Here is an 11,993-nt window from a genome sequence, read left to right on the forward strand (position 1 = left end):
GGCTAAGGGGGCAGTGATCGTGATTACCGTCCGCGGGAGCGCGCGCAGCTGCTTAAAGCTGTAGCGCCCAGATTACTTACAGCAACTTCCGTGCAACTGATATAAGGTGCAGTAAGCTGAACACAGCTTCAGCCGTCTGTTTGTTGAAAAACAGTAACGCAACTGCACCGCATTTTCTAGTTAGTAACGGTAACGGCGTTGTAACGATAGTAATAAGTTAGATTACTCGTTACTGAAAAAAGTAACGTCGTTATTCCCATCACTGCTCGGGAGGGTGAAAACATAAAATACTGCAAAATATTTAATTGATGTTTTTTTAAATTCCCGATTTATTGTAAAGTGTTGATATTATTCAAATATAGTTTGTACTAAAAATGTGTTTTTACACGTTGTGCCTGTTGGATACATGGGGTACAATCTAAATAATTCTCTCTCTCGGCTGACTAAAACATGTTTGTCCTGCAGCAGCCACCGTAACGACAATAATGCACTTAAATTTGAAGGAGAAAGCAAACAGAACTCTGTTGAATGCAATCGGCGATGCACTGACATCTAGTGGTGAAATTTTACACACTGTACCTGTAAGTAAAATAACATATATTATGTCTTACGTCATTTCATTTTTAACATTTTTCAGGATGTGGGGGATGTGGACAGGAAAGCCAAAGAACCACTACAGTCAGATGGTCTATGAGAATGGAGAGCCCTGCTGGCAAGGAGGTTCACGCAGTACTACAGTAAGCACAACAAACTGTATATATCTTTAATCATCCTTTACAGCCCAAACCCTCTTACAGTAATGAGAGAACCAAGAGGCAGACATGAATAACAGATATTCAAATGAACAAATGGTATACGCACACACTGACAGACTGTCAGACAAGCAGATGGAAGGATGAAGGCTGTGCACAACTCATTATAACTCCACCCAAAATAAAAGATGGGATAGAGAGCCTATTTTATTTGAATTCAGTTGGAGAATAATTTAGTAATTACACTAATGTTTCCTCTTGTTTTATAAGCAGGGTACCAGGAGCAGAGCTACCACCCTGCACATGCAGGCAAGGCTGCAAATCTTATTGTAGTTCTAGGGAAAGCAACAAGATGAACACTTGACTCGACGCCAAGTCAGAGCGGGGTAAATGGACACTGCACTAAGAGAAAACTAAAGGAAACAGGCAAACTGAGCTCCTTCTGTTAACCAGGAAATAAAATGAGATCTGTGTCCCGGTCTGCCTCATCCCGGGCATGAGCATTTCAACAATCAGGATCGAGTCAATCAGTCCTCATGGCGTGCTCAGCAGCCTGGCAAAAATATGTTATGTCCAGAGCCAAGTGATTGAAAGTGACTTACCCCCCCGACACGCACACTCTTTGTCAGTCTGCACTGGTTTTCATGGTTAATGTTGCTGCTCCGTTTGCATTCTTCTGCAGCATTCTCCTCTTCGACATATTCCCAGCATCATGCCCTCTCTCAGCCAGTCTTTATGACATCCATTTGCATTTGTGTGTGAGAAATTTGCTCAGTTAAAAATAAAGGACATTTAATCATCTGGTTTTCTGTGCCTGGCCCCCTCTTCAAATCAGTCCAATAAATGTCATTTGCAAATGCATGTACTCATGCCATCCAGGCCCCCCTTTGAAAACACTAAATTGAAGTCCTTTGATACGACCCCCTAACTCTGCGCAGACGGCATAAATAAAGTCTTGTCAGAAGTAGACGCTCATTATATTTGAAAGGCTGAACCTCAGCTTTGGGTAGCACACTCTTTCATTGCAGCGTACCATTATGTATGCTGGAGAAGAGGCGCCAGTGATGTATTGTTTTGCTGGTGGATATTGGGGTAATCCAAATTCAAGCGGTGCACAGTTTATCTTGTGTGTCTGTGGGGAAAGGTGAACTCAACTCTTTCAGTTATTAATTCTGTGTCGGTGGTCATTAAGCACGAGCTACAGCTACCACAGCCGGATCTAAACCAGCTCCGGTCATTGACTCATTCATGGATAATTCCAGATTATTACATTTGCGATCTGCTTTTTGCGGCACTGACTGTGATTTTGACAGTATTGTAGTCACAGAATGAACTGCTGAACTCTGAGTGTGGGTTAGCGTTGCTAAATACGTGGGTAATAAACCCCTGAACAGGTGACCAAACCACTTGTTTTAAGAGTTTGAAGAGAAAACCTAAGCCAACAAGAACACAACAGCAGTCACCTCAAGGCTATTTATATTATAAGGCAAAGACCCTACAATAATATAGACAAAAACCCTGACAATCACATGACCCCCGTGACCTCTGGCAGAACCAGGGTCAGGGAGGGGCGGCTATCTGCCCCAACTGGTTGGGGAGGAGAAGAGGGAGCCAGGACAAAAGACACACTGTAGGAAAAAGCCAGAGATTAATAAACACTAATGATTAAATCCAGAGTGGTGTATAAACACAGTGACTGAAGAAGAACCAGTGCATCATGGGAAGCTCCTAGCAGTCCAGGCTTATTGCAGCAAAACTACAGTAAGGATTCAGGGTCACCCGATCCAGCTCTAACTATGAGTTTTATCAAAAAGGAAAAGCACAGAGGGTGTTTTTCCTCCAGAATAATATTTTTAGTATATTTAATGGGAGTTTGCAAAATTTAACTTTCATACTATGAAGCTTTTGCAGATTACAGGCCCTGCATGTACTTAAGCATGGTTTGAAATTTTAGTGCTTTTATTTGACTTATTTTTCTCAGCATTTTTGAGCACTCGTAAGTACAGCGCTGACATTTTCAGGGCTGAATAACACATTTAATCTCTGTTAGAAACTGCAACCCATTCAATTGAGGGTTCAGAGCACAGGGAGACTGGGCAAAACAAGCTGTGGTAGAGAGAAAACATTTAATGAGAAGCAGCAGTGATGTAAAAACATATGGGGAGTGAAGAAGAAATGCTCAGTGCATGATCAGCAGCCCCCACCAGCCTACCTGCAGCATACCATAGGGATAGTTTAGGGTCACCTGTTCTGGCCCTAGCTGTAAGCTTTACATTCACCGAGGAAAGTTTTCAGTGAAGAAAACTGTAAAACTTTCAAGGGTCATATCCCCACAGAGGAGAACTAGCTGACCAAAACAAGTCATAGCATATGATGAAGAATACATCGGGTATGCAGACTGGAGCAGCGAGGGATCGAACCACCAAACCTTCATTTGATCGATAACCTGCTCTACGTCCTGAGCTATAGCTGCCCCGGTGACTAATCACGTGTTGTGGCGTCACTGTAAAATGTACGGTTTAGGGGCTTCCAGACAATTAATGCAGAATCCGATCTGTCTTGCTCTGTGGTCCCTTTTATGGGCCAAAGTCTAAAATCCATGGATCTGGATTTCCCACAGTGCTGCATAACTGCCTGTTAATCAACCAATTCTTCCACACTTCCTCGTAAGATGTGTTTTCTACTACTGCTGTCTTACATTATTACATGTAGTGTATCAAAGGATAAATCGCCACCAAGACTGAGCTATCGCTCCTTCACCTGCAAATTAAAACCAGACCGCTAATACTCATGGACAAGCGTGACAGAAAAGACTTTGTCTCATCAAGCAGCGCACACCCACTTAATATCTCAGTGCAACAAGATACTAAGTGACATAACAAAAGACTATTTTAGTCTCCCTACGGGACAAAGCCAAATCACCACTTCTACTAGCCTGAAACTTCTGCACAACAATACCTGCCAGGTTCCCATCTCTGCCTCTTCAGGTGCTTTTGTTCGCCAAAGGGATTGTCTGTTCAGGGTGCTGAATGATGAGAGGGGTTGCCATGGAAACCACTCCCAAGTAAAAGAAGTTGTTTTCCCCTCCGCTCTCTTGCAGGGGGCGTCAAAGTCACCTATTAAAGTCGTGACAGCAGTAATCGCATCCTCCCCCTGTCCTGTTCGCTCGCGGGGACGACAGCGGCGGTGTCCCATAAATCCACGCTCGCTCTTACTCACAGAAACACTTTGCTTCACGCAAAGTCACAACAAGTCAGCGGTTCCTTCTGTATAATTTTGTCATTTGTAGCAAGCCCCACTTCTTCGCAAAACTTTAAGAGAAGTTGTAAAACAAGTGGCAGGTCAACTTTAATCAGCTCCCTTTGTGTGATCAAACTGCCACGGCTCTTGACTCAGGCTAACAATGGCTCTTCTCAACCTCAACTTCTCTTTCTTTGTGCTTTTCTAGGTCACACTGACATGCGGAACGGAGACAGCCTTGCGATCAGTGAAAGAGCCCAGCAAATGCCAGTACATCATGGACTTTCAGACTCCTGTGGCCTGTCAGCCGGTGCTAAAGCAGCAGGGTATACACAGTGAACTGTGACCCATTCCCTTACTGGCCTAGCCCAGAATAACTTGGACCCCTTCCTCTCTTCTGCTGGCCCGCGGTGACAGGCTGGGGTCCTGAGGGTCCCCTCTGACATGTGTTGTCAGAACATATATACTTCCAAGGCAGTCTGGCTAAGGTCAGAGTCTGGTTTTCAGTAGCCACTTTAGTTTCCATTGATTGTTACAGTGCTGCTTTCTTGCTGTTACACTTTAATATCTAAATAGAGCATTTACTGAATGATTTAGTTAACGCAACGTGTTCAACATTACTGTGTATTCCCTGTAAGTGTTTGCACTCAATGCTCAGCAATAAGCAATATTACTGTGTAAATAATGGGAGAAAGTGAAACCCAATCTATTGTAGGGTCTAAACACATTTCTGCTAATGTAATTGCCGTTTTAAATAACTGCTCAGTAATATGCACAAATAAAAGGACTGTGTCCTTGCTCTTCATTATAATGACTGCCTTATAAAAATAGCCTTCCTTAACATCGAGGATATGTTGTATGTTTCTTATGTTGAGCAAATGAAACTTATAAATAAATCAGATGATCTTCCCAGAAGGAGCTGCATGTTCAGCCGTTTCCTGGTGCAGTTTAGCATAAAGCTAAATGATTCTGTGAAAACTACAAAACAAAAAAAAACAAAAGAGTTGTCGCTCTGGTTGACATTTTTCCTCATTGCAGTAAACATGTACTTTATAATTTATAGTCCCTTTACTGTAACAATTCAGTACCACATGTGTGTCGTTCCACAGATGAAAACAGTTCCCAATAAATGTATCTTACTACTCCTGAAACCAACAATACCCAGCTCTTATAGGCTTCAGTCACACAGGCCTAGAGACTGGTTGGCAACCTCCGAGCAACCTCTGATCACTTATAGAAGATTGTGTATTCCACATTTGCTTTGGTGGACACCAACTTGTTTACAAACACTCACCAACTACTTGCCAAGCGGTAGCGAAACTTGGACTACGTCCACATGTATGCAAGTATTTTTGAAAACAGCTGTTTCTATGCATTTGGGCCTTTCGTCCACACGTAAACGGCGTTTTCGATCACTGAAGACCGAGATTTTTATAAATTCCTGCCAGGATTGAGATTTTAGAAAACTCGTTTTTTGCGTTTACTTGTGGACGAGGAAAACTGAGATTTAGTCACGCTACGTCAAAGGTGTGCGCCTTTTATGATGACGCTGTGCGTACATGAGATGAATTTCTACATTGGCGGATATGAACAAAACACTGTTGCTGTTAATCTTACTATCTGCAGTTTTTACACTCTTACATATACACACACAGTTACTGCCCCTCCATTTAGAAAGACTCCATCTTTGTTTCCTCTTCTAGACTTCTGATTGGCCAACCTTTCTACACAGTTAGGATTATACCACCACCTGTTGCTTTGTTATGTCCTTGACAGCTTTTGACTTCGTTTTTTATTTTTACATGTAAACAAAAACAGAAAATCTCAGTTTACAAAAATACCCGTGTACGTATCTTTGGATGCACAAACTAAAAATGGAAACTCTTCACTTTCAAAGTAAAAGTTGTGCCTTTCTGCCGAAACCAGCACATTTCAACTTTGACATAAAGGCAAACAGTCTCCGTTTCCACTTTGTGTTGCACATTTCATAGTGTCAGTACCAACTAGCAAATAGTTGTGTGTTTGCAACCAAGTCGGTATCTTCCATGCGGTATCTTCCAGTCGGTATCGACCACAGCGACCCAATAAATTGTGAGGTGGTTTTAGTTGCAGCACCGTGCACCTCTTTGTTGCCATTTTTGCCTAGCGACAGCAAGCAACCTCCAGCAACCGTTTGCCAACCATCTATTTTTACAATGCTGGAATGTTTCTAACCACAAAAACATGAGAACAAAAGAGGTCCAGTCCAAGTTCAGTGAGTACAAAACAGTTTTTACAGATTAGCGTTGCCTCCAACGAGTGTGGAAGTCAATATTTAAGAAAGTATTAAGAGGTGATTTAAATAATTATTGGCTACAGTTTCTACTCAGTATGAACAATGAACTGAAGTCAGCCATATCCTCCAAGCAGTGTACATTCCAGTATTTTTTTAACTGAAGACTGACATAATCATAAAACATAATAAAAAACCTTGCCAATAAAAATAGTGGCATCGCTATGTTTTTTTTTCCTCCTAACTGGCTCACTTGAAAACTCATTTCTTAAACACACAGGAGTATATTCTCCAACTGCATTTATTACATTAGCCACACATCTTTCTGTATATTTACATTTTCATTTATTATCGTAGGATTTATTTTTTTTACTGAACGTAGCGCGGCTCGTTTTCAAAGGAGTCCACCGTCCTCAGCGGTCTGCATCGTACAGGGTGTGCTGTCTGTGATGTTGTTATGTAACAGATTGTGGAGTTTCTGCAGCGGAGCCCTCTGCTCATTAAGGGGGAGCTAAATCAGCTGTCAGGTATCCAATAGGCTGCCTGATATATTCCTACCCTGCTGGGGCAGCTAGGTGTCTGTTTGCCTGCTAGCAATGCAATAGCCTCAGGCTCTGTAGCCCAGGGACTGTTGCTTTTTATTTATCCGGCGTCGGCTCCCATCCGCACACACTGGTTGATGGCGAATCAAACTATTTGCTTTCAGCTTCAGTTTTCAGAATAGCTGTCAATTTTATTGAAGGTGCAAAACAAGTCAGACAAAGGACATTTCTGCCAGAACTTCTCAAAGCCAGTAAAATATGTAACACACATATGCACACTCTGCATTCAGAGTGGAACTAAACACATTATGTTAATACAGCTCAATCTGACAGCTCACAGTAAAATTATTGTATTCTCCTATATCAAAACATGGTGGTGTTACATGGTGTTACAATAGCTAGCACCATCAGCTCATAGCAAGATCATGGGTTCGAATCCACCTGCTGGGGCACTGAGTACTTCCCAAAGACCAAAAACATGATTTGTCCACCTCTCGCCCCATCACACCTGGAAAGGCTCCAGCCCCACTGTGACCCTCAACTGGATAAAATAGGATGGATGGATAATCCACTGTGTGTCCCTACAATCTCCAGGAAACAACACAGTGTTTGAGGATTTTAATCTGTTCCCTTACTTCAAATATGCAACAGATGCCAAAGCTGATGTCAGCATAACAACATTCAGCCTTCACAGGCTCCCAAGTCTGGCAGCAGCTGGAAATACTGCCAATCACCCAGACAGTGTCAAGAGCAGCCCTCTGTCTGCTACTGCAGGAGTCAACATTTCATTTCTGGCATCTGGAGAAAAACTTTATATTGCGGCATCGCCATATGGTGATCATGTGATTGGGTGTCATCGAGAACTTTTCCACGGATAAAACCTGTTCTCACAAAGGAACAGATTTGACAATCTGCAGGGTATTAACAACTCCCCACTTTGCTGAATGATCATCATGTGGTAAATTACTTGCGTGCTTCACCCCACACAGCGTGGGTGGGAAACACATTGGAAGATTGCGGTTTAAATGGACAGTTATTAAAAAAAAGGAAAAAAAGCTAGCACTGTGTGTTTCTGTACTGTTTTTTTTTTTTTTTTTTTTATAGCCGAACAGCCAATGATGTGCTGCAGCAGATCAGAAAAGGGAAGGAGGGAGTAGTGGGAAGGACTCAGTAGGGAAGCTGAGCACACACAGACACTTGCTAGCACATACTTACACACCTCCATTCAGCACATTTGCACATGAAGGGGCAGGGATGGAAAGTCTTTCCAGTTGAGTGTGGGCGTATTTGTGTGTTGACTCCAAATTGCTAAAAGGACCCAGAGGCTTTATATTGCATTAAATCTCCGACTCAGCTTTGTAGAAACTAGTTCAAGGTACCTTGTTCTCTGGAGTGGGAGACAGCGGGGCTCTTGCCTGACTGACTGACTGGTGACTGACTGGTTGACTGACGCCCACCACAACCCAGCACCGCTTTCACTCTTTTGGAGATTGTTTTTAAGCTTCCTCCTTTGAAGGGAGGCCAGTTATACCCTCGGGGCCGAGAGTGAAAAAAAGGGCCTTGGCGTTGAGTCGGCGTGCGACAGTCACATCCAGCTCCCTCGTGTCCGCACTTACTCCAGTCTATTCAGTCACGATACTGACGCTTCACCGTCAGCCTCTAGCCTACAGATTTTGCACAAACAAAGGTGTTTGTGAGAGTACAGTGAATACAGTTTGTGTGTTCAGGTGTGCACTTCCTGATACAACTCAAAGCTCTGACACGATACTGTTTTACTTCCAAACAAGTCTGTGCGATCATTTCTTCTTTAGAATAGATCGATTAATCGATTAATTTGATGAATTTAATCTGCCATTCATTACTGTACATTCTTCTTAAATCAGTTTTTACATAATCCTGCAAGAAAATAAATACTCTTCTTTTGTGGTTCAAAGGTATGAGAAGCATTAAGAAACCTCAGATACTTGTTTTCTGCCCACTGCATATATGTAAGTTCTGTTGCAAACCAGCTGGATCCTCATTGGCACATTTGTCACAGGAATATCGGTATGTTGTCCAGTATGTGCTGCTAATTTTTTGAAAATATAAAAAATTATATAATATAAAAATATCAGTTCTGAAAAAGATGCTTTGTCCCATAGAGCTCCTCTATTGTTTTCATAGTATCACAGCTGAGGGGATGATGGTGCAGGGCCTTCACATTAAGTTGCTAACTAGTTTGGCATTGGACTGTTAAACAGTGTGCTTTATATGCATAAACTTGTTTAACCTCCTAAGACCCGAATTCTTCCACGGCATGCATTTTTAATTTCTCTTTGATATTTGGACATATTGGGGCCCGATGAATGTAAAAACAAAGAATTACCAGATTTTTTTTTTACCTTATTTTTGTTTTCAAGAAAAATAAGAGTCCCAAATGAGGGTATTCGTCTAAAATTTTGATAGAACAGTAGCAGTATAATGTCCTCGTAAGTGGATATCAGGCCCTTGTAGAGCAAAATTTAGTATTTTGGTCTAAATAACCCAAAATGTGACGTCCACATATGTGGACGCCAGGTCCGAGGAGGTTAAAGAACTGGATTTAAATATCCAGATCTTGATATATCAAGATATACGTCAGGATCTGGTTGTCTTGTGTGTACTTTGTCCTGTCTTCCTCCCTGAGCCTGGTTCTGCCTGATGTTTCTTCATGTTAAAAGGGAGTTTTCCCTTCCCACTGTCGCCATGTGCTCCTAATAGGAGGTTGTCTCATTTTTTATTTTTTTTCTTTGAGGGGGGGGGGGGTGTTTGTCAGGGCCTTTAGCTTACACTATAAAGCAGCTTGGGGCAACTGTTTTTGTGATTTGGTGCTATATTAATAAAATTTAATTGAGAAAATGTGTATTTCCTTGACTGGTTAGTCAGAGGTTATAATTGGTGAATAATTGGTTGGAAACTCCAGCAAACACTCCCCAACCAGTTGGCAGTTAACAGGGAGTCACTGACAGGTCTCTAGGCACGTGTCACTGAGCCTTCAGCTGTTGATTTCACAGCACTCATTCTCGCAGTGCGTATTTGTCCCCAGCTGCCTGTTGGTCAGCAGGCAGTTGCAGACTATGTTAATAAGCTAGTCACTAGTTTATATCCCCTGCTGTTGGGTGGTAGGCAGATAAAATAAGCACAGTTGTGTAGAGTGCTCTGCTGAGGACACAATAAAGATGGAGGCCATTAAAAGGTTGAAAAAGGGATACTGAGCTCAGCAAAGTTGTCTGCGTTTGTCTTAGCTGCTTTCACATCAGTCATTCCATCGCTAACGTTAAACTTCTGACTATCAGCTCCAGCCTGAACCTGTAATGATAATGCTAGCACGAGCACAAGTATTGAAAAGTCTTTCCTTTTGGTAATGAGCCGACTCATTAAAATGTTCTAAATAAGCTTCTGGTCACGGCAGATCAAATAAGGCTGGAACAGCAGAACTCACTGGGTTCAGTAGGTTTATTACTTATGAAATCTACCTTTCATTTGTAAGACGCAGAATGTCTTCCCCTTTCAGAACGTTACAGTCTAACGTTACTTTTGCTCCTCTGTGCCTTAATTGGCAATTGGGAGAAGCTAAGGGTGACTTCTAGTCAGACTTTTTTTTATTTTTACTGCACAGTGTTTGAGAAAAACAATAACTGCACTGACACTGTAAGAAATGCAGTGAGAGAATTAGAGATGCAGATGAACAAAGACTAATATTGACGGAGGGTGGGGCAGAGAAGGGGGAGGAGGAAGATACGCAGTCAAATAAACAGCAGTAAAAATAAAAATGACAGCGACCCGGACGATGCTTCAGGGAAAACTGCTCTTTCAGAGGAGGAGACAAACTACACGAGTAGCAAATAGTAATGGGAGGAGCAGAGAGAGAGAGAGATGTGAAGCTGGTGGAGGAGGGAGGGGGTTATAAGCAGCGCTGTCTATCTGGTGGAGGGTGAATGTTTCTGTGTTTGTGCTCTCACGTCGGCGAGCGAGGCTCAACACTTCCCCTGTGGAGTGGATGAGTGTAAGCGTGTCGCGGTTGGAGGCTGGAAGGCCGAGCTGTGATAGCATGTGGTTACCAGGAGCCTCCCGCAGTTGGCTGCTCCCACTTAGAGGAGAGGAGGCTGGTGGAGAGGAAGTTCAGGGCCTGGGAAGCCAAAAATGCATGGTTGCCTTTTCCTAACTCACATAGAATCATCATTTTCAATAAAAGTGCATTAGCGAAAGCTGCCACACAACGTGAGTGTTTTCACCCAATGAACAACAACCCAGCTCAACAGAGCCTGTCCTCCCAAAGTGCAGCTTCATTACTGAAAGGAACCTAAACTTGCAAAGAGGAACACGTCAGCGCTGTGACAGCATATATCAAACAAAGACAGGCAGAAAGGAATGAACACACATTACAAATTGAAATTAACCGACAGGGATATCGCAGAGTTAGCGGTGTTTGGAGCGACTCCTAATTTACATAAAACTTAATAATGTCACACCTTTGTTGCCGTGTTTGCAACAGGGATTTAGTTTATTCAAAGAGTAATCAGGGAGCAGAAACTAAACGTGGCTTTTTTGAATGAGTGAATTTTAATCTTTTTGTTGTTGTTTTGTTATCACAGACCCATTTTATCTCCGCTCTCAGGTTGTTGCTTTTCTTTCCACAGTTTATTCGAGCAGTGGGGAGAGATCACAGGAGGTAACAGAACAAAAAAACAACAAAAGCACATGATCGGTGGTTTACATTGTGCCAGATTGGGTATAAATAAGTCAAAAAGGAACCTTGTAATCTTTGGAGTACCTGTGTATTTATAGCCTACATTAGCAAACCTAAATGACAGAGTGTCAACCACAGAGCGACGAACGGGTGTGAAATCTGACAAACTGGAGCGATGACGGGTGAAATAAGCATTAAAGGTGCTGACTAATCTTAAGTTTGAGGCAATCGCTGTATACAGCGTGCGCCACAGGAAATCAGATAATCAGATGGAGCACTATGAGCAAGCACTTGGTGACAGTGGGGAGGAAAAACACCCTTTTCACAGGAAGAAACTGAAGCCACACCCACCTGCTGTCAAAGTCGTGTGTTGTCAGCAGTGTTGGGACTAACGCGTTATTAAGTAACGCGTTACAGTAACTACGTTATTATTGTGGTAATGAGCACAGTAACTAGTTATTATGCCAAAATCAGGAACG

At 42.5% G+C, this 11,993-nt stretch overlaps 1 protein-coding gene across 1 annotated transcript in view; it reads left to right on the forward strand.

Moving 5' to 3' along the window:
- LOC146675123 (glucosidase 2 subunit beta-like) overlaps window positions 1-6,657 on the forward strand; it is a 191,053-nt gene extending 184,396 nt beyond the window's left edge. The window contains exons 14-15 of the mRNA XM_085400177.1: window positions 638-737; window positions 4,201-6,657. Of these exons, the coding sequence (XP_085256303.1) occupies window positions 638-737; window positions 4,201-4,338 (238 nt within the window). The 3' untranslated portion in view covers window positions 4,339-6,657. The remainder of the gene's footprint in view (window positions 1-637; window positions 738-4,200) is intronic.
- Window positions 6,658-11,993: the final 5,336 nt, after the last annotated feature.

The sequence above is a fragment of the Rhamphochromis longiceps genome, linkage group LG3 (assembly GCF_057381845.1).
Source record: "Rhamphochromis longiceps isolate RC_006_pf linkage group LG3, R_longiceps_female_GT1.1, whole genome shotgun sequence".
In the NCBI taxonomy this organism is placed as follows: domain Eukaryota; kingdom Metazoa; phylum Chordata; class Actinopteri; order Cichliformes; family Cichlidae; genus Rhamphochromis; species Rhamphochromis longiceps.